The 22,869-nt window shown below is 39.2% G+C and overlaps 2 protein-coding genes across 2 annotated transcripts; one reads left to right on the top strand and one right to left on the bottom strand.

Moving 5' to 3' along the window:
- Positions 1–8,959: 8,959 nt before the first annotated feature.
- VKORC1L1 (vitamin K epoxide reductase complex, subunit 1-like 1) lies at positions 8,960–11,188 on the top strand. Its single transcript, XM_009575088.1, has 3 exons — positions 8,960–8,970; positions 9,423–9,532; positions 10,245–11,188. The coding sequence occupies exons 1-3, from the start codon at positions 8,960–8,962 to the stop codon at positions 10,469–10,471; spliced, it is 348 nt and encodes a 115-aa protein (XP_009573383.1). The 3' UTR covers positions 10,472–11,188.
- Positions 11,189–16,661: 5,473 nt separating this feature from the next.
- Positions 16,662–22,646, bottom strand: GUSB (glucuronidase, beta; the record flags this gene model as incomplete). Its single annotated transcript, XM_009575087.1, has 6 exons — positions 16,662–16,881; positions 18,129–18,264; positions 18,912–19,088; positions 20,667–20,751; positions 21,939–22,085; positions 22,468–22,646. Coding segments are annotated over 6 exons (882 nt in total), but the record flags the coding sequence as incomplete, so codon positions are not given.
- Positions 22,647–22,869: the final 223 nt, after the last annotated feature.

Genomic DNA, 22,869 nt, shown 5'->3' with positions numbered 1-22,869 from the left:
TTTCACATGTAATGCAGATTTAACTTTCAACCGTTTCTTTTCTCATTAAGCTATTACACTGGCAATCGCAAACTATTTCATTAGCTGATTAGCAGAGTTAAGTCTACAGCGTTAAATGGGTGACAAACTTGTACTTAGTGGCTTTTACTGGCTTCTAGAGTGTTCATTCAGTTGTATGACTTTTTATTTAAGCTAGATTGGAACTAATGGAACTTGGAATGTAATGATCCTCACATTTCGAGTGTTGACTCCAGCAGTGGACTGAACTTTGAAAGGCCCATGATGGTGTTGGGATTAATTTTAACTGTACATAATAATGAGAATAAATTAGTATATTCTTCCCTGAGCTGAGTTACTTTGGAACTAAGTTCCGGTCTTTGGGGAGGATTTTTTTTCACTAGTAAGCTGTTAGTATTTCCAAGTCTTGCTTTTAAGTCAAATCTGGTATTGGCACAACAATGAGAACAGAAATGTTGTAAAGATTACCAGCATGCAGAGGGAGGAGCATGGAAAATCTTGTATCAGAGACTGACTCATCCAGAAGATTATGTTGGAGAGATACCTTCCTAGATTCCCATATTCAAAATATTAATGGTCAGCATATTTCAAGCTTTTATCGTGGGGAAAGTTCATAGTTTAGAACTAGTTTAGAAAGAAAAACAGGTAAGGACTGTATAATGACCACTGTCATTTTCCAAGAAGAGATAAGGGAAGATATTAGGGAAATACCTAATGTTTTCATTTGGCAGTTGCTCTAGGTGTTTTAAGTGAATTGCTGTCATATTTTAGAATAATTAAGTGGCAAGAATGGCTTTATTTATAATGAAACTGGCTTATAGTAGTTCCTGAAAAATATTTTTGGTTTTGCTGTTGTAATAGTTTCACAGAGGGAACTAAACTAATAGACAAGTTTCAAATAATATGAATAGTGGTATGGCTTAAAATAAAATGTGACATTTAAGTAGTAATGCAGAGACCCTGAGCTTTTTGCTTTGTTCTGTTGCGTGCCCTGTGAGACTTTTGGGTCTTCTGATACGTTTCTACTTTCTGCCTTGATTAATTTAAGGTTCCTGCAGAGCAGATTAGTGGGTGGCTGTTTTTGAAGGAAGTTTTGTAGCCTGGCATGTGTTAATGCTGTAACGACTTTAATACAGACTTAAGATAGTGGCATGAATGACCAAAAAGCACATTTCACCGTATATCTTTAGCAATATTTGTAGCTTTTGGCCAGCTGTGTAACTGAAGAGGTTTGGAAATAGTCAATATTGATCTAGGTTAACATCTTTAGCTGACTTACTGAAGAAGTTCTAGAGTCAAAATGTGATTTTAAGAATCAGTGTTCTTCTGGATATAATTTGATAGATGACATATTTTAGGGATTCCCTGTTCTGAACCTTATGCTAATGTGCATAAATTGCACATAAACGTGCAAGGTCTTGGATTGTCATCTTGTATTTGAGCCACTCTGAAATGCCTATTCTGAAAAAGTCTAATATGCATGTCTGCCTTATGTCTTCCAGTGAATGCACCAAAATAATCATCTGGTAGTTCTTGAAAATGTACATCTGTAAAAATTTGCTTGTGTTGTGGACAGATCTGTGCAGACATGCAGGTGTTTTATTGGATTTGCCAAGTGTGGCCTGTGACAACCATAGTATTATTGTATTGTTCGGCTCACCTTCACAATCATTTATACAGTGAATTTAGACCTATGTAAGTGTTATGTTTGAATTGCTTAGTCTTGTGACGTAGTACTTCAATGCTATGTTGTGTGGGTATAATTATGCTGGTATAGAGCTTGTTCCTCTGCAGAGTGGGCGTGCAATTATGCTGTAAGATATTGCAGTTAAAACTTTGACCAGTGCTGGTTTTTCAGTGAAGCACACCTTGCCAGAACTATTGTTCTGGTGCATCTTTATAGAGTGCAGACCGTAACAGAGATCAAGTTGACAAGAACAACCCCATTATCTAAGGAAATGGGACATGGAAGAAAACTTCTCTGACCTCCTCCCTAACCTGATGTTTATATTGCAGGTTCCCACTCAGTTCTGTTGTGGGGCAGTTCCTGTAAACTTGATGTCTTTCAAGTTTGCTTGATTGAAGGTTAGGAACATTATATAGCAGTTATCTTTTGTATTAATGGTAAGTTCCTCATGTCCCAGCATTTTTTTTGTTGCTGTACCTGCAAGCAAGTATTCAGATATGTTTGGGGTTGACAGCTGCAATTGTTAGTGACTGATGTAAGGTGAGAAATGGTATAAGTAGCTTTATGTAGGTAGTATAAAAGGCGAAGCTTGGTTAGTCCCTTCTTGTAAACCAGTATAGGCAAATGATGCTCATGTGCTTTTTCTGAAATTGTACTAGTTTTGTAAGTCTTTGTTCTTTGCTGGTCATAATTTCTCTAACCTAAGCCAAGTTATTGTTTTTGTTAGGTATCTTTGATTCTGTATAGAAAAAAATAGAAGTTTGATTGCTGAAGGGCAGCATGCGGAGCAGCTGGTGGTCATTCAAAAGGAATCATATTTGTGGTTCTTAGGCTACCTGAAATAGTTTACATTAAAACGTGGTCTCCTGAGACCAAGATAAAAATCTATCCTGTAATTTAAAGTTGGTTGTTGTTTATTTCTGAGGTCTGCAAATTGTTAGTAGCAGGTGTAATGGTGCTTTTTCAGCTATTCTGTAGCAGGGATTCGTTGTTTTTGCTGTCTGAGGGAAGATTTGTTGATGGGGCAGGGGGAAATCGGTGTAGGCAGAATCCATCTAGTGTGTCAAGCACTTTTTCAGGATTTGGAGTGCTGCAGGTTCAAGATGATGGTGAGTTGGCATAACTGTGCCTAGATGACTGTGATACAAGTTTTACAGCTAAGGTTACTGAGCCAAAAAAGCGCAAACAACTTGAGGCCAAGAAAGGTTGTATTATCCTGCTTTTTTTAGCCTGGTTTCTGAGAAGATTTTGCCTTTGTGTGTTGTGTATTAATAATTTATTTTATAATTTTTCATTTTTTAATGGCAAAATTTAACAAAGGATACAAGTTACTAAAGTTTTATAGAAACAGACTGAGTGCCAAAGGGGAGGGGAGAGGGACTCAGTCATTCCTCTGCTGAAGGGGAAAAAAACCTGCCGTGTGAGCTAATCTGTCCCATTTGGTCTGCTAGCCAGACAGGCAGCACATGTGCAAATAGGACTGAGGCAGAGCTGGTAGATAATGGACTTGACTGGGGAGGCAGGGTGCAGAGGCTGGAGGTGTGAGCTGGGAGGGATCTGGTTATTCTGTGTGCTGGGGAAGGAAGGGGCTTCAGGAACATTTGTAGAAGACCAGCTTCCTTAGTTCTAAAGCAAGTTGTTCCCAAAGCAGCAGAAGCTGATAGTTCAAGTCGTTTTTGTCTCACCTTTTTAATGGAAAATGATGACTTAATACTTCAGACTGATAAAATACGTAGTGGCCAAGGCACATCTTTTATCAAATACAGCAATACCCCAGCTACATGAGGGTTTTTTCAACCTTACAGTGAGCTGATCTCGAACACGTGTATCTTTGCTTTTCATAAATACATCATTTCTAGCTTGACTGAAATTTGCAGTAGGGCTGAAAATTATTTTGCCTGATGCAAAGTAAATTTCACAAAGTGCCTGTAGTTCAGATTCGGACTTCATTTATGATAGCTTAGTAGAAGAGATTATGTAGAAGGCATACAATGCTGTTGGCTTGTAGCTTGAATAACCAGTGCTTCTGTAAAGACTGCTATAAAATAATTAACCACTGCCTGCTTGAGATTTTGCTGATCTAGACACTGAGATTTTTTTGGTCTGTTTCTGAGGTAGAGCTGGAGGGTATATAGAACAAAATCTCATTTGTTTATGGTAAATACTGCTAATAGATTTAAACATGAAATTAAGTAAATCAAAAATTTTGAGCACTCTTGGCAAGCCGACAAATGGGAGTTTTTAATCTCCTTCCTTTCTTGTGGCTTCTAATTGAAGGCTTTTACTTAATTTATTAAAACTGTTAGAGTGGCCTAAGTGACCGTGTAATCATGAACCAGGTTTAATCCAAAATCCTCTAGTGAAGCTGTAAAGAAGCTGCAACCAAAGTTTCTTAACATTGCTAAGTCTTAATATGCTCCAGATCCTTTGACCTTTATATGAGCTTTTCACTGAAGGTGATGTGTGAGCATAGGCCAGCTTTACTCCCCTCCTGAGAACTTTCATTCTGTACCGTAACTTATCTCAGAAGTCAGATGACACTTAAGGAAATGTGCATATCACTTGTCAAGTGTAGGCTTTTTTTAGAAAATATGTAGTTTCCTCAGGGTTACAAAGTGGTAAATGGTGCTTGCCATTGATAACAAAATAATCCTTATGGGATGAAAAATAATCCTGAAATGAGGGGCTTTAAGTAAGCTACTACTACTCAGAAAACAGAACTTGAGTTCTTTACTTACAGTTCTCTGAAAATATAATCTTTTTTATTACTGTTGTTTGCCCTTTCCTTTGCAGCGAATCTAAAAAATTGAGAGAGAGGAATGTGTTGGAAAACCTGCTGCTGCACAAATGCAGAGTGTTCTCGGATTTTGAATCATACATGCCATTTAATAATCTGGTCTCCTGAAGGGTTTGATAGCATTTTCAACTAGACATTCAGGAGACTAGAATGAAGTGAACTGGGAAGTATGATATTTGTGCTTTGTTCAAGACGTGTGCTACTCGCTGATGTCAGAAACATGGTACTGAAGCTAGCTGGACTTGACCTGATCTAGTATGGTTATTTGCATGTCAAAATGAATATACAGTAGTTAGGTCTTTTCTTGACCTGAGAACTAAGAATTGCCAAGTGAAATGAGGTGATGTGATTCTGGAATCCATTACCGGGCGTGTTGTGGAGGTCAAAAGTACGTGTTCAGAAAGCATCTAGGTACATTCAGGAAGGCTTCAAGGTAGGCTTCTGAGCATGTTGGTGCAGGTGAAACCCCAGTTCAGAAGTTTCTTAAGCTGATTCTTAACTTAATGATGATTGAGGTCAAGGAGAGCATCTTGGGGAATGATCTTTTTGTAAAAAGCCCTTAAAAACATCTGCAGGTAACTGTCAGGATTGGGGTGCTTGGCTAGAAAAAACAGTATAGCATTTCTTACAGAGAGTGGACGAGATAATAATTTGACTCCTGGCTAAATATATACTTTTTGTTTGTTTGTCTTGTTGTGTTTGGCAGGCTTGGAATTCTGTTGCTTTTTGAGCTAATACTGATAACTCTTACAGCTTTTAACTTGTTAAACATGGAGGTGGTTTACTTGTCCTTTAAAATGACTGAAATCCTAGTGTACTGCAAGAGGTTCTCTTGCTCGGCTTTCTGCTAGTGGTATTGTCTCTGCTAAATTACGGCAAAATATTTAGAGTTAAAATGTACTCCCATAATATGCTGTTCTGGAACATAGAGGATGTTCATAATTGTGCAAAAGAGGTAATGATTTTTAGATTTTATTGGAGGCATGTCACTTGTGGATCAAAATGACCTCAGTTGTTCTTGTCTTCCTGTTAAGAAGTGTCAAGTGCATGCAAATACTGGTTTAAACTTCTAAAAATGCAACACTTCTGAGCTTTGCTAAATATCACAAACCAAAAGGGACACTGTTTAGAGGGTGGATAATAATTTTCAAGACCTCCTTTTGATAAAAAGAAATGCACATTGGACTAAAAGTCACTGTAGTATTTAATTTTAGACGTAAGGAAACTACATGAACAGTTCTAAACACTTTGTCTTGGATTTCTTGAATCACTATTCTGAAAACTTTTTTAAAGAACATTCAAAGTTGTACCTGCAAATGAGAAGTGAAGCAGGCTGTCACCTTGAACAGAGAGGGAATTTGAGTTACTTGAAACATACAGGAAGATGTCTTAGAGATTTATTTTAAAACTTCCTTGAAGTTAGTTCAGATTGCTTTTTTTTTTTCCCCTCAATAGGAGTGAAACTCGGGTGTGGCAAAACCAGGCTTGCCACATGTGTTTGTCATAGTGCTCTGAATCACACAGGGTGACTTCAGCGTGATCTTTACAACACTTCACTGCTTCAGGGATTGGGAGCCACAAGTCAGTACCAGGAGAAAGTTGGTGGTGTTGGACTATGCTTTTATCTTGCTGTGCAAGCAACTCTTTAATTAGTGCAGTTCATTTTACTTAGCATTCTGTATCCAAAAAATTGATCCGAGTTAACAATAGTTCTTGTAAATTATATTCTTTATAAGAAAGGCAAGTTCCGTGAGGAACTTCTAAACAGTTTATAGTCCTTTTCACTGATGTTTTATTTCTTGGAGTTTATTCTATCATTCGGACTGCAATCTTTCTTCTTGCTATTTGTTTGCCATATGTTTTTAGACTTTCAAAATTGTCATATCTCAGGTGTGATTTTGGTGTGAGAAGGAAGATTATCAAACTCAGTCTTCTTCCTTGCTCCAATTGCTTGCAAAAGTACTTGGTTAGTGGGTTTTGGGACCTCCTTGATAGAATTAGGAGATGATTTAGCCTCTTCACTAGAGAAATTAGATGGAAATAGAAATATACAGAGTCTAAATATTTTGCTTTTCAGTTTGATGCAGAAAACTTCCTCATGCTTCAAACCTAATAAGGCTGGAAAAAGTGCTTCGTCTTAAATCACAGGCTGCTTAGCTGTCTTGAAGTGTGTGGAATAAGATGCGAGATTAGAGGCGTACTCCATGGACTGAAATATAATACTTGATGTCCTTAAAGTTGCTACAAGGCCAACAAGATACTTAATGAACTATTGCATGTGGAAAAAGCTTTCACCATGCTCTGACCTTCTTGCAGCTATGAACAGATCGCTTGGGACACTGACTGTCAGGAAGGGCTTGAACTCATTATCTTTCCATTAGCAACATTTTATTCACTTGCAGAATAACTGTAGGGTCAGATTCTGTAGTCTAAAGTGTCTGATGAGCTTGAGTTCGCTCTCAAACATGACAGGATCTCATGAGCATCAGAAGAAGTGAGAGCATACAGCTAGGGCAGGGAGAGGGTAGGAATTCAGCATCCTGCAGTTACTTTGAGCTAGACTAATGTTGAACCACAGACTTAAGCATGCTTTGAGTTATGCTGTTTAGTCTCTCGGTGAGGAAAGCCTGAGTGTGTTCAAATAGAGTTTAGTGTCACCCTGAAAGAATTCTTACCTGGAGACTAGAACGATAAATTGCACCTGTGGATAGTAAGCTGAAACATCTATAAGTGTGGTAATACAGAAAAATAAAAATAGATTATTAAATGCAAAATAATGATACCTTTAATATATTTGTCTGGCTCTTTAATACTGCATTTGGTAGCTGGACAACATGAGGCAATTGTTACATGTGCTGTGACCATCTTATCAAAGTAAGGCTAAAAAATAAACAGTTCTCACTTAAAATCCAGATAACATTCAAGGTGTGGGGGGAAAGTCTTGTCATAGCTGAGATTCTTTGGCACTTGCAGTATTTCTTTATAATGTTTGCTTATGTATTGTTGCACGGTGTTTGGTCGTCTTTAAAATCCTTCCCTCTTGGAAGCGTGGCTCCCTTAGCAGCGAAGTGCTGCACTTGCATCTCTACAGCTGCTTTTCCGGATCTTTGCCATCCATCCTTGATACTACTTCGCCCACGATCTATACCGTACGCTAATTGGGACTGTTGGTCTTCATATGCTGCAGGGAGGATGTGTAACCAGTCTTGTCTCCCATGTTTGCGTAGCCCCAAACTTGCACTGGGATAACTGCAGGGAGCGAGGCAGTATTGCACTGCTCCCCCAAGCAGTTAACTTTGTGTCTTTCTAACCTCTCGCAGCTCTGGGATGTGAGGCATTGTTCCCGTGGTAAAGCAAGCGTTGGTTTTTCTGTGCTGGCTTGAAGCTTTATATTTGCACATAAGTTTCACTTCAGTCATTTACAAGACTTGAGACCAAACCGGTTGAAAGTATGTTTGGTTTTTTTACTGTTTATGCAGTAGACATGCTTTCTAGGAATTGGTACCTAATTCTCTGCTCAGTTTCTTGGGGAGAAGAGCACAAGACTTGGGTATGATAGTCAATTGCAGACAGTTGCTAAGTTTGAATTAAAATGATTCATTTCAATATGTTTTGCAAATATTGCACAAATGGCTGTGAGATTATGAAGTATTTTGGAGATGGTATTAAATTGTACTTACCATGTACCTTTCTCGTGTGAGGAAACTGCTTGTAATGTGGAGGTAGCCTTTCACTGGTCTTGGATGTATGGTGAAGTATATCACAACGTTCCTATAGTGTGCAGAGAGCAAACCTATGCTGTGTCTTGGTTTAGTAGAACCATTGCCTCTAGTACAAGCTATTCGGAAACTGCACTTCTGTTGGCATAAATGTACCACGCTAGCGTTTTCTGCTGCAACAGCAGTGAAAATTGCGCTTTTTTTACATAGTTATGTGACAGTTAACCTGATAATGTGAACTTAGCCTTACATTTATGTAGTGCTTGACTTGATGCCCCAAAGACATGTTGGCAGATATCCTAACGTTCTCTTGTAAGTGAATTAAGCTGCATGTTGAAGTAGTGTTAACTTCTCTTCATATTTTCAAGTGACACTAATAAATACAGTCCTCACTTTGCTTTTACAAATAATGGCGTGATCTGCCTTAGGGCATCACATTAATGGTTTCTAGCACAAATACATTTGCTAATTTAATCTTTTGTCCCCCTTATTGCAGCAGCAGTTTTGTAGGGCTTGTACCGCTTTCTACCTTTTCACTAAAAAGTTGAAAGTCACTTTGTGGTTAAGGTGCTAGTTCAAAATGTCACACTGTGCAAAGGCTCTAACAAATGAGGCCTGTGAATCTTGCTATGGTACCATCCCCAGCTTGTCTGCTTGACAGATTTGGGTTCCTCCTAAGATGTTAGACTGCGCAGGAGCAGCCGAAGTGCAAACATATGTTCTGATTTGCTTGCTCTGATGCCAGCGAGGTAAGTGCTGGCAGAGCTGGTAACAACTAGTTACCAAATTGTACTATTTTCCCTCGGCGGTATAGTGAGCATGTGTCCAACTTATTGTGGTGGAGAGAACTGCTAAAGCTATCGTTGGAGGAAGGAAGTGTTTATTTGACAAAAAAGCTTTAAACTACAACCCTAGGAAGCAGACGTCGTATTTGGTGAAGTTGCAACTGTGTGAACTTGGTAGTTTCTGGTGTGTCAAGTAACTTTAATCAGCAATGTGTGGGATAAAGTTGTACCTAGTGCACCCCCTTGTTGCAAGCTGCTTGGTTTTCCGAGATAACCCTGAACTTCTTATAGGACTACAGTGGTCATGTCAGAATATATGTATCTATTTTTTTTTTTCCCAACAGCGATGAGTTGAAAACACTGATGTAAAGCAATAGGTGCCCAAATACAAGTTAATTAGTTTCATTGTTTTACAGATGGGGTCGAGGATTCGGTCTGTTGGGTTCCATCTTTGGAAAGGACAGTGCAATAAATCAGTCAAACAGTGTTTTTGGACTCGTGTTTTATATACTACAAATGCTACTTGGTAAGTATTAATTCAGTTTAGTGCCTAAAGTATATAACAGGTCTGTGGTGGTGAAAGAGGAGTGCATTATACATTGCACAATCTGCAGGAGACCAGATAAATGCATGTGATTTTTATCTTTTTTTTTTTTAGCACCCTTCTAATGATGTATCTGTCCAAAGGGCTTAAAAACCCAACTGATAACAAGAGCAATTGCATTTTCTCCTGCTATGCTATTAATAACATAGGCGTCAAGGCAGTTACTGCACTGGTATTTTCACTTAAATATATTTAGCATTGGATTGCATGATAGAAAAGAGAGGAAATAAAAATGGAATTTACAAGTTTTGCAGGAGTAATAGAGATAGCAGGCAAAAAAAGTGCATGAAGTGTAATGTATGCATATTTCTTTGTAACTATATGGTCTGCTTTAAAGCTGTTAATATTGATAGATGTAACTTGACCAACCTGTAACTTTCCCATAACTCAGGAATACGGAAGATGATAAATACTACACATACTTCTTATCAAAGGACTGTCGTACAGAACCTAGAAGCTCCCCTCCAAATAGCGATTTGTCAGCCATCTTGAACTCATGGTATTTTAAACAGACTTTTATGTAAAACAAACTTGCTGAGTAGCCTTCAGTTTGAATTAGAGTGCTTAGGCTTTTTGCTTTGTTCGGAAGGGGGGAATGAGAGCAGCAGTAGTAACTTTCTCTCTCTTGTTGCAGGTATGACAGCAAGTGCAGTAGCAGCTCTAATCCTCATGACATCCTCCATAGTGTCTGTAGTAGGGTCATTGTACTTGGCATACATTCTGTACTTCGTGCTGAAGGAATTTTGCATTGTCTGCGTCATCACATATTTGCTGAACTTCATTCTCTTTATCATCAACTACAAACGACTAGTTTATTTGAACGAGGCCTGGAAACGGCAACTCCAACCCAAACAGGAATAATGCCTGTTTGAACTTTTGACTGACAGTCTGAAGACCCAACTTCCATTAAGTTTATTTTGCAGTAATTTTTTATTCTCCATATCAGACACTTTCCCCGAGTATCATAACTGAATTTTTAATTACAAATTTGAAGGGGCCCTAGATAATTTTTTTTGTGCTAATCTTCAATTTAAATGTGGTTATGAAAGAAAGCTCTAATACAATAAAAGACAAGCTTTAACTTTACTTTGAAGGAGTTTTAGCCACAGCAAAACCTAGACTCTCTCTCTTCCCTCTCCACTTGTGAAGTGGGTAACACTTGCTACAAAATACCCTGTATATAAATTCAGGTATAACAAGATGTGGTAATGACATTAAATATTCTAGACTAGCATTACCATATTTAATGTTGCCATGTTTACAGTATGTGTATTATGTTTTTTTTTAGCTGATGGACTTAGATTTGACTAGGACTTATACTGTAAATAAAATTAGAAATATTGTTTTCATCCCTGGAGAACTCACTGTACAATCAGGCCTAGGAGCTGTCAGAGTGTTCAGCTAATAGTCGACTGACGTGATGGAAGAAGAAGTGACCTCTATAGAGAACACCGTGTTGCTGCACTCGCTGCTAGTGCTTTCACAAGAATGATGGTTGGGTTTTGTTCCATTTTTATCTTTTTTTTTTTTGTCTCCAGTAATGAAAATGGAATTAAACCTGAAACCTGAAGTATGTTCATTAAACCACAACTTCATTAACTTCTGTACAGAAAATAGCTTAATGTGGTCAATAGAAAGCTGCCACCGGGATATTATATGCAGATTGGGGGTTGGTGTATCAAAGAGTGTTCTTGGAAAGGACTTAATTTCCATGCAGAGCTGTTTCATTTTTAAACTGCGGTCAGGCAGCCAGTGTTACTAATGTTTGATGTTATATGAATGCTGCAGTATAGAATTGCAATTTGCAGTGGAAAGCACTGACTGAGTGGGATAACCAAGTAGTGTGCTGAAGAAGCAGTTACTTAATTGATCTTCTTCAGGATCTTTGGTTTGTGCTATATTGGGAAATGAACTTTAGGCCTGAGACACATAAGATCTCTTGGAAGGGCAACCTGTTTAGTGGGATAAGTAAGTAAATATGCTCCTGAAAATTAAATGTGATATAGTGCTATCATTGCTCTTTCTAATAACTAATTGAAAAAAAATTAAACTGCAGATTTAAACAAAGGAACAAAATTTTACATGTTTCTGCACTCAGTATTCTAAGGCTGAATGTTAAAAGTGCCTTCTGTCTTAAAATCTTAAACCAAATACTTTGTGTTGAACTTGGCAGGCAGAAGTGTCCTTGCTTTAAAAATGAACAAACGAACAAACAAACAAACAAAATTTCCAGCAAACTTGCTGGGGATAGAAGAGTATTAAAAGATCTATTTTAGTTTTTAGACTGAGAAGTGGTAGCAAGGTTGTTTCAGTTAACTTAAATCAATGTCATAGAACGTTGATGATGTGATTCGGAAGAGTAAAATACTTGTGTTTCAGACTCTGTGACACCAAAATGTATAGGTTCAGCTACTTTCTGTAATAGGTGCTGTGCTGCTTTTTGCCCTTGTCACCTTCTAAATATGAAGAACTCCAACTGCGTACCCATTTATTTAAAGAATTAGTTTAACTAATTTTAGGATTTTTTTCTTAAACATGAATGTCAGAGACACACTTACGTTGTATGGCTAAAGTGGATTATAAACACTAAGTTGCTGAGGATAAACTTGACTGTGCAACATGCAGTGTTCCGTAGAGAAAATAGAATTTTTAGATTGAATTCACAAAATAGTATTTAAAGTACTACTGAAGTAATTTTCTGGTTTGTATCAAGGATGTGGGTGGAAACTGCTTTTATGTATAGAGTTCTGTGGTATGAGTAACATCTGTTGCATGTAACACTAAATCACTTGTCCCTCTTGTCTAACAGTTTTAGACAACAATTCATTAAATGCATTTTGTATTGACCAGAGTATAGTTAAAGCTTGTCTTGATGTTTAGTTCTGTTTCTCAAATGCCTTGAACTTTGATATGAGGGGAGTGAACGATGTTAAACTGTTCCCTCAAGGCTTTACTTTGTTCTCTTACAAGCCTTGAGGTAATATTACTGTTTAATATGTTGTATAGATTTATTTTGATGCCTTAGTGTAGATCACAGGAATGCATCTTTTTCATCCAAGGAAGAGGTGAACACCTGCTGCCTGAAATGGTTAGTCGCAGTGCTAATGTCTCAGAACAAGCAGCAATGGAGACAAGTATAATCAATGATTACTTGGTGCAACTTCTGGGTGTAGTGCATACCGAAAAAAAGGAAAAAACCCCCATCAGCTGAAAGTATAGGTGTTGACTAACTTCACTGTGTCTTGTGCTTGTCTGTGTGGGCATAGTCTGTTAATTCAGTTTGTTTAGTAAAATTGTTTAGGGCCAGATTTTCAGCAGTCGTGTCTGCAGTTCTTGTTTGTGTGCACATAGGGATCAAATGGAAATTGAGTTTAGTCTCTGGAAGAATTTGCAGCTACACTTTGTGCACGAACTTGCAAATCTGATCCTTAATTGTGAACTTTCTTGTCTTGTGTGCTTTTCTTGCAGTTTCTTTTTACTGGAAGTGATTTGCTAGAAATGGCCCTAACTCTTCTACTTTCTCTCTTGTGCTTCAGAAATGCAGTTGGCCTGAATAAAGGGCAAAATAATATTAGCAGTAGAAATTTGGACGTTTTTGCTTCCAGTTCTTTGACTCTTTCCTTGTTGCTCCTAATGATAGAAACAGCGTATTTCTTCCAGTAAAATGGCTCAGGTTACAATTAGTAACGTGATGGAAATCGGATGAGTGCTTTATGCAACTACCCCCCTGCCTGCCCCCAGCCAAAACAAATGTCGTGGCAAATGCGTGGTTGATATTAATTTGACCCTTACAAATCCGAAGGCAAATTCTGAAAAATCTTGAGGATACAAGAGTATGGGTAAAAGGCAGTAAATAGTACCTGGTCTGGCAGAGGGACAGGGGGGCAGTATCATTACACAGATTCTGGTTGTGGTTTCAACACTCATGAGAAGGGAGGGGAAAAAATTCATAATATACAAACGGTGGTTCTGAATTTGGGCTCTTCCTCCCCTTCCTTGGCTCTCAGAAGTTCTGCAGGGAGGGGTGGATTGGAAAGGCAAAAGAACCTCATCCCAAAACCTGCTTAGGAATTAAACATTCCTGAAATCCTCTTACTGTAAGGTACTTGCTACTCTTAAGGCCAATGAAGCATTCAAATCTCATTTAGGAAATGAATGTTCTTGGAAGTTTCTTACTGTGAAGTGTTTGCAACACTAAGGCCAATGAAACATTCCCTACCACCTTTGATATCTAAAGTGACAATAAATCTCTCTTATTAGGAGATTTCTGCATACTGTAGTACACGTTTGTCTTCTGTTGTACAGAGTCTCTCGATTGTTCAAGAAGACTGGTGAGGTGCTTCAGGCAGCACTTGAATCTCCTAATTTATATGGGCTAAAGTCAAAGAGACATCCAATAGCTTTGGTTCTGCCAATGTTGTTTAAATGTGATCTAGACAAAACTGGTCCAGAAAAGATGAAGTATTCTGTTACCATAAAACTGTATTAAGCATGGCCTAAATATTAGGTGTTTGTTCTGTATAGTATGTTCCATCAACTATTTATTACTAGTGCTTTAAACTCCAAATTAAACATCCACTTAAATGGAGTCATTGGGCAGATGTTCCTTTTATCAATATAGGTTGAGAAATTCTCTATTGGAGGTTTAGGATACAATTTTGTTAACAGGTAAAACAATGTAAATATGTACGAATTCTATTTGTTGCACATAACTTTTTGGTATAAAAAAATAAATGTAGAAATTACCTGTGGACGTCTTGCTGCAATCATTCTTAAGCTGCATTCGTGCAGTCCAAACATAAGAGCTTGAATGAACCCAATCAGAGGCCTTTTTGGACTCAGTCTGAGCCTTAGAAACTGTTTTTAAAGTCAGTACTGTAATTCTGTTTCTAGAAATGTACTAAGTTGTGATTTTTTTCAAAGACATTGTGTGTTAGCAGTAGAAGGGTTAAAGCACTTCGGTCCCCAGAGATACCAGTCTATAGAATTTCTGCAGCTTCATTGTGTCTTGCTGAATGTTGTGTGCACATGGGTGTGTAAAGGTTGAGCAGCATTGACTTAAGGCTTTAACTGTTTACAGTTCTTTAAGCAACATGCAAAAAAACCCCATTAAGTATGTTGGTTTTATCACTTCCTGCTTTCCTTGGTTCTGTACGTCTGCTTTAACTCCACTCCGACAAGATCACAAAGTATCTGGAAACTGCTATATGTTTTCCTGGATTTGGGGGGGAGGGAGAGAGCTTTTGGGGAAGGGTTGGATAGGCGGGTTGGGTTTACAATTGCACTGAGCTGTTAAGAACAAGCAGGAACCAAGACTCTGAAATGTGCGCTTATCATACGTGTGGATATTAAACTTTGCGTCTGTTTTGTTGGACTGAATGAAAGTAATAGCTTTCTCTTCTGCAACCGCAAGCCCTGTGTGTTGTCATAGGGCTCTGAGCCCTAGTTTGTAATGCGTTAACATCGTCAAATCTTTATCTGTATTTTGATGTGGCAGCTGTTGGTATGTCATGTCTGTTGAAACGGGGAAGAAAATGGTTTAAAAAAATTATGTCTAGAGATCGAGAAGTTGAAATGACTTTCAAACACTGGTAGTGGACTTAAATATGGTATTCAGTCTTATACCATGGTACATTTGAGCAAGTGTCTTTTTACTATGGATAGACTTTTATATTCTGCGGTTTTAGTTGTATAGAAAATCTGTAAACCTAACACAGTATAACCATAAGGAATGTTGATAGTATGTTTCTTCTTTTCCCTTAAAAACTCAAGAAAAATTGCTTTGAAGTCTGCAGTAAACAAGTATGTCCTTATTCTGCATGTGGCAGCATGGAAGGTGTTGGTTTCTAATGCATCACATCTAAACGAAAGAGAATTTGGCCACCACACAACGTAAGAGCAAATATTTTCTTTGTATTGGCAGATGTTTTGGTCACTTTCTTGAGGTACTAGCAGAAGAGCCCATTGCAGAAAAAGTAGTCACAGCAACAGTTTCACACAGTATCTGCGAATCAGAATAATGAAACTACATAATTGTGCCAACTTCCAAAATTCAGTAGGCAGCCTCCAATTTTGTGGTTCTGCTACGGGCGATGCTGCTTTTGGGACAGCCCTGGGATGTTGCAATAAGAAGTTTGCAGACTAAGTGTTCTGAGCTCTTCTGTGAGTATTGGCACAATCTGTTACAGTCTAAAGCCTGGCCTTTAGAGTCCTCTAAGACTGGTGTGCGCCTTGAAAGGGACGCTACTACACTACGTTACTGTCTAAAGTAGCGTGTGCACGTTAATTTACACATCGCCCTAGGCCAGAATGCTACAGGCCAGTATCAAAAAGGTTTAGATCAAACTTACCCTCTAGACTATTATTACTGTAGTACATAGTGACAATTTAATATGAAGGAAGCTCTTCCATGCTGGAAGATAGAACCGCATCTAATAGCGGCAGTTCTGGTACTGTGACTAAAATAAATAGTTTTGAACAAAGTTCAGTTAATGTAGTACCTATCTATCTAACATATTCCACCTTGCTGCTGTAGTATGAATTCTATACTGTATTGGAGTATGTTGGGTATCCTCTCAGAGGTGGTGGTTCATACACTTCCTGAATGCTGTGAACTCTCAGAATTTCTCAGCTAGCCACATAAATTCTGTCCAGCAAGAGAAGCTGTATAAATCATGCTCTTCAGTAATCCTGGACAATTTGCTGTGATCTGAGTAGTGTAACTGTTAGGGGAGTATAACTGGAAAACCTCATTTGCATTGGAGGGATGTGATGTTCATTTAGAGTAACTTGGATTCTTTTAAGTCTTCAGCATTGATTTGTATCATGTAATATTTTTATTTTTTTGCCATAAACAGATACCTCAGTCAGGATCTCTAACTTCAGCTCTTTGAAACACTGAATATTCATTTTGCTACCTGGAAACAGGAAGCCTACAGACATGACTAAGCATAGGAAACTAGTGTTTCTGATCTGCTTTGTATCATAGTAACTACTTCAGGTGGACTAGAAATAGCATTAGACTTGCAAGACTTGAGTCAGGCACAAATATTATTTAGACAGAAATTTAATGAACAAGTTCAGCATAGTACCCAGCCACTATACCTTTTGATTTCATTTTAGAAAGAGAGTATGTGATTTTGTTATGGGAGGAAGACAGCGTGATTCATTTGCAATCTTCCAGTATCTTTCTCTAAGAACAAATGCAGCTGATTTGGGCTGTCGTTGGCGGGTAAATATTCCTTTCTTGTTCCCCAAAACACGTGTGGTCCCTGTAGAGAAGTTATAAAATACAGCAAGTATATATAAAATGCTCTTATATCCCCTACTGTGAACCGTAACGATGTATGTACTAAATCAGGTTAGGTGGAAGAGACCTATGCACTTTCTTCTACACATAGTCAGGTACAATGGGGAACTTGGCAGATGTAATTTGCGTCATCTTGGCAAGATTAATTGATGTAACTGAGCAATATAGCTGCAATTAATTGTATTTACAACTGGTTAAGTTGATGACAGTTTATTCAGGTGTGCCCATTAACTTGATCAGTATAATATTTACAGCAGATGTTCCTTCTGCCTTTAATTCCACCTTGAAATTTGATGGTGAAAATGTTGATTGCTAACTTTGACTGTACTGTCCTTTAATGGTGTCCATATCCTTTTTGCCTATTTTAGTTTTCATAGGAAACTAGAAAAGATGATCGCAACACGTAGAGAGACCAGAACTGCATATGTATATGTGAACTTGTCTACATTTTCTCCTTCTATTTGAAATAATACTTTTCTGACTGCTTCTCTGCAATGACTTAGCTTTCCAAGACCTATATTGGTGCTCTACAGATTATTCTTAACAGTGTTTCTCTGCCTAAAATTAACACTGACTGTTCACCACCCTAACTCACTGCAGGTGGCATATGCATAACTGGTTCCTTACTAGGTCTCCTTCTGAGTTGTAATAGTTTAATTTCTGTGTGACTGTCTGCACTGTAGATTAAGTAATGCTCCATACTTCGTGAATGCACTTAATCACTTATTAATAGTGGATGGAGTATCACGATAGACAGTTGTCTACTTTATTTAAGGTGCTCTGTTACTAAGGGCAGTTGTAAATGAACTATGGAGCAAGTGAGACACATCCCTAACAGCTGACTGAAGCTCCGACTTGAGCAAGCTTCCCTTGCATTCCGCCCTCGTGCATAGTCTCACGTTCAGCTTGTGAGCAGACCCAGATTACTTTATTTCTTGGCCATCCTCAATTCAGAGCATCAGTATTATTTGCAGGTGGGACATCTAGGAGCTCAAGCTGGAGCGAGAGGATGCATTAAGGACAGGCAGGACCTTCCCTCTTGGCTCTGGTCACGCTGGACTTCGTCACAGAAACCAGAGCTATGCTCTGTCTTGGTAAGCAGAGGGCCCTTTTGTCCTACCCTACAGCACAGTATTCTTTGTGTATCGTAAACCATTTTAAACTTGCAGGGAGGATGGAGAGTTGTTTAGAATATAAATACAAGCTTACCTTGATTAGTCATGAAATCAGCAAAATTCCATATGAGCTCCCCAATCACATACTCTTTCCTCTTTTTGTCAAAAACAGAATGGTACTCCTTTAGCATAGCTTTCTGATACTCCTCGCTGAACATAAGAGGTGGGTCCTACAGCCAGGAAAAAGAGGTGGCCTTGAATGAAAGTGACAGTTAATCTCAGCAAAGGCTCCATATGTTAACTTCCTATTTACTGGGGACCTGCTGCCTGAAGACAAACTTTACAATTGCTTGATCTTTTCATTGCCGCTGCATTAACAATGGCTATTTAATGAAGATTAGCAATTACTAAAATTGCAAGGGGAAACTTTGCACATAAAATACAAACATAATACCAGGTATACTTGGGGGGAGTCCATGGTTTTGCTTGGTAATGGTGCTTTATCACGATAGGTATAAGAGTGCCATCCCCTTCTGTGCAGGATAGCGTCATGAAATGAATGTCCAGTCTCCAGTGTTGTATCATCCGATTAAGCATTTTCTACAAATGCCAAAGTACAGATTTCAAAGTACTCAGTGCTTTTACTCAAAGCTAAAAACTTCTCTTTAGGTAGAATCTAACCTTTGTTAGTCAGTGGCAAAGCTCATTGATCTCAGTGGAGCAAGATTACAATCCTGGAATCTTTCAGACACTTACAAGCTGATGCATCTCAAAACTAAGTAGTCAGGGTCAATGGTACCTATCTCTTCTAATTCAGTTTTTCTGACCCTGTAGAACAACAGTACTTTTTTCCATCTAGGGCATCTATAACACTTACACTGTGAAGTCCAGGAACTGAATCTGCTCCATATTCACTCTGGATAATGGGTTTTTCATAGGTTTTATACCAGTTCTCAAACTGTGTTGTGAGTTGTAGTGGAATAACTTCCAGGTGGCCTGGGTCATGATACCAGGAGAAGTAGCTATTTACACAAATTATATCCACATAGGGAGCCTACAGAAAACAAGATGAGAGTATTTTGTCACAGAGCTCAAAGTAGTAGACAACTTTCACTCATAAAGCTAAATCCTCCTTTTGGTTCATTCCATGGAATCCAGTTTTATTACATGTAGAATAAAGTCTTTTCCCCCATCACTCAGGTCCTCCCAATATGACATCTTTCCCAGAAAAAAAGCAGGATAAATTTAATAAGCTAATAGCATATTAATTTGGCATTTTTATTACAGACTTAGGAAGTCACAGCGAAGAGTTAGAGAAAATCAACCCATTTTATCCTCAGGTTTGTTAGAAGTTTTTGAGTTTCCAAGATGTCTCTGGCTTGCTGGTACATTTAGATGTACTTTATGAGTATTGGAATGTGATTATCAAGTTAGCGGTCAAATATTTTGGCTAGCAACTAAATTTGTGCATCAATGGTGCAATACTAAGACTAAGCATTCTGCAAGTTATATGCCATTTCTACCACATGGACAGTATGATAAAAGGGCACAAAGCCCATTAAAGATAAAGTGATGTTGTATGTAACTTGTTCAATGTTCTCTTAATATGTTTTGTAATAAAAGAAAAAAAAGTTCTAATATCACATCAGTGTATGAGATTTATTCTTTGGTTTTGTTTTCCTGTGTTGTCTCAAGCTAGTTGGAACATGCTAGTGGGGATGGGATGTCTGAGTCTGTATGTGCGTGCCTGATGAAACAGCAATATCCAAGAGCAGATCCCTGCTGGGCTCCGTCAAAACTAAGGCCACCAGGTTTTTTTTTTCCTGGGGTGGGGAGGAATAGACCTCTCGAGTTACAGAAGGCCGTTCCTGCTAATTGTAGGACAGTTTGAAAGAAATATAAAGTGTAACCTGTAGCGCAGACATGTGGTAGTATCATGTACCCAACCTGCTGAAGTGTTTATTGTACAGTAGTGACAAGTATTATAAAACCATCTTGAAAAATTAAAAATTACATAGGAACTACCCTGGAAACAAATTTATGTGTGTTAAAGATCCTTGGTTCATGCTATGGCCAGCTTAAGGCACAGACATCAAGAAAAGTGCCTTTTGGCTATTTATACAGCTCTAGGACTTTAATTACAAAGCTGGAAGAGCTTTTAGATTATTCAACATTAACAGACATCTGCCAAAGAAGATCTAGAGCAGTTTAAAGCAGGAATTAAAGCAAAGCTTCCTTCCTTGAGACTTCCACAGGGGCTGTTAGCATTTTAAAGAGGTTTAAGCTTTGGTTTAATTGCAAGTGAAAATCCTGAGCATTAGTAAACGCAATCAATGGAATAGCAAAGCATGACAATGTTAATGGAATCCAGGGGTCTGATCCTGCATACTTCACTCAAGACAAGGAACTGTTCTTCTCTCTTACAGATATTTTTTTTTTTCAGTTGGACTACAACCACAGGATAAGGTGCTTTGTACTAGAAAGAAAAATGTAAGTTTTCTTCTGCCTCTCCCTGTTAACTATCTCCAGTAAACTTGGGGAGGTGGGGGGAAAGGACTGTAAAACAAGAAGAGGAAATTTAATGTATGAATTTAAAAAAAAAAAAAAAAGCTAGAAAATAAAGTAAACTTACACCACGATCAAGAGCGTAATTAGCATCTGTCACAAAGGTTACTGGTCTGGAGGGATCGAGAGCTTTAGTGTGAGCTATCACTGTCCTGTTTGCAAACAGTAAAGCAAGAGTTCAACAACAGCATGGAGAAGCACAGACCCATTTCCCCATGCTCTCTGTCCTTTCACACCCCCCCTCAGACACTTGGAGCTGCTTTTGATTTAGCAGGCAGAGTATTTTTAATTAAATACTGCAGGATACTTAGTGATCATCTGCTATAAAGTGCCTGCAATTCTAGCCAGCTCTGCAAGATTATAAATATCATGGCAAAGAGACCTTTATCTGTCACAAAGTTGGTTGCTATCCCACCTGAAAAAAGACCACAGTGAAAGTATAGCAAACACCAGCATGTTAATTTGTCTGTTGGTGCCAGCAGCTTGGAAGCTGGAGACGGGACAGTGACTTTGAAGATGAAAATGTGAGAAGGGGAGCAGAGCGTTTCTGAACAACACTTGGGATGCGTTCCTGCAAAAGCACGAGGCCCTAGCACTACGCCACAGCAGGCAGAGCAGTCGAAGGTTGGCTGCTTTTGAGGAAACCCTGAATGAGGGAGATGAGACAGAGAATGGGAGGGTCAAGTTCTGCTGCTACCTCAACATTGCAGGAAGGTTGTGGATCATTCTGAGGAATTAAAATGCACAGTTACCTCTTAATGCGCTTACAGCTACTAGGGACAGTCTGCTACCCCATTACAGAGACAACTCTTGGCTATCCAAAGCTTAAATCTCTTTAAAAATAAAACCAAGGGGTCTGTAGGGACTTGAAGCAGTGGCTTTGAAGTGGGGCGTCACAATCCCCTGCAGAACAAAGAACTAGCACTAACTGAAGAAGCTTGTCTTCAGAATTAAAAGCTAATTATTTTACAGCTTTGCTGTAATTCTCAAAGAATTTAGCACTCGTCTTCCATTGGTAACAAGGAATGTCCTGTTCCCATCAGGTCTGCTTTTGCTTGACCCTTAGGTCAACAAGAGATGTTCAGACCAAATGGACTCCTGGTAATTTTGCAGAGCCTTACTGGTTCAGAAACAACAGATTGAGACTGTTACGTGGTTCTGAGCATCAGTTCAACACATACAGCAGCTAGTCTTTTAGTTTGCATCTGCGGGTATTGTTTCAGGGTTCCCAAAAAAATGCTTGCCCTCTCTTTACTCTGCCTGTGCCATCCCAAAGGAAGAAGATGCATCATCTGTCAAGATTCAAGCCTCAGCTCTGTGTGCAAGCAGATGCACTTACTTAAAGTAGTAAGCTGCTGGGGGCAGCTCCGATGCTGGCTCATTGGCTACTGACCACATCACGACTGACGGCCTGTTCTTATCCCTGCGGATCAGCTCCTCCATCACAAGAAGATGATGCTGCAAGGACTTGTTCCCAAAGCTCTCGCTTAAAGACAAAAGGACAAAAGACCAGTGAGGTGAGGGTATAAAAATCCATCCCCTTTGCCTTTCCCTGTGAAAACTCAAGCCTCTGGGGTGTATAAGCACAACTGAGCCTTGCCACTGAATATGGCTTCTGCCCTATTTCCCCAAAGCCTGCTGCACAGTTCAGGGCTGTGGTTTGGGCTCGTTAATCGACCAAATGACGCGATGGCCATGTGGCAAAACGCCCTCCGGTTGCCCAACCTCACTAGGCACACGTGGCTGATTTCTAAATAGAGCAAAGTACTTCCATTATCAGGACAATGGGTGCTGCGGGACGGGAGGGGGACGCTGTGGCAGGGATGAACATAGAAAGAAGGGGAAGGGTCCTTTGAGCGATTGCTTACGGCATTTTAATCCCCACTCCCGGGCACTCGTCGATCACAACGATGCCGTAGGCATCGCACAGGTCCATGATCTCCTCAGCATAGGGGTAGTGGCTTGTGCGGAAAGAGTTCGCCCCGAGCCAGCGCAGCAGGTTGAAGTCCTTCACGACCAGGGGCCAGTCAAGCCCTTTGCCACGGATCTGGGGGGGGGAGAGAGACATCACACCCATCACACGGCCAGGCCAGGGCTTCTCCTCACACGTTAGCTGGGCACCACTGCTTCCCTGCTCACTCCCAAAGCGCTTCCAGCGCCATTTCTAGCTGACTGCACCACCTCTCCGCGCAGTGTTTGCCCTTCTGAGGGGCACTGCCACATGCACACTCAGACCCTGGTTGTTCGGAGAAGCAGAGGGGATAGCGGTT

This window comes from Fulmarus glacialis, unplaced genomic scaffold (genome assembly GCF_000690835.1).
Source record: "Fulmarus glacialis isolate BGI_N327 unplaced genomic scaffold, ASM69083v1 scaffold5613, whole genome shotgun sequence".
Lineage (NCBI taxonomy): Eukaryota > Metazoa > Chordata > Aves > Procellariiformes > Procellariidae > Fulmarus > Fulmarus glacialis.
The sequence above is the reverse complement of the archived record's forward strand: the minus strand, read 5'-3'. Positions and strand labels throughout refer to the sequence as shown.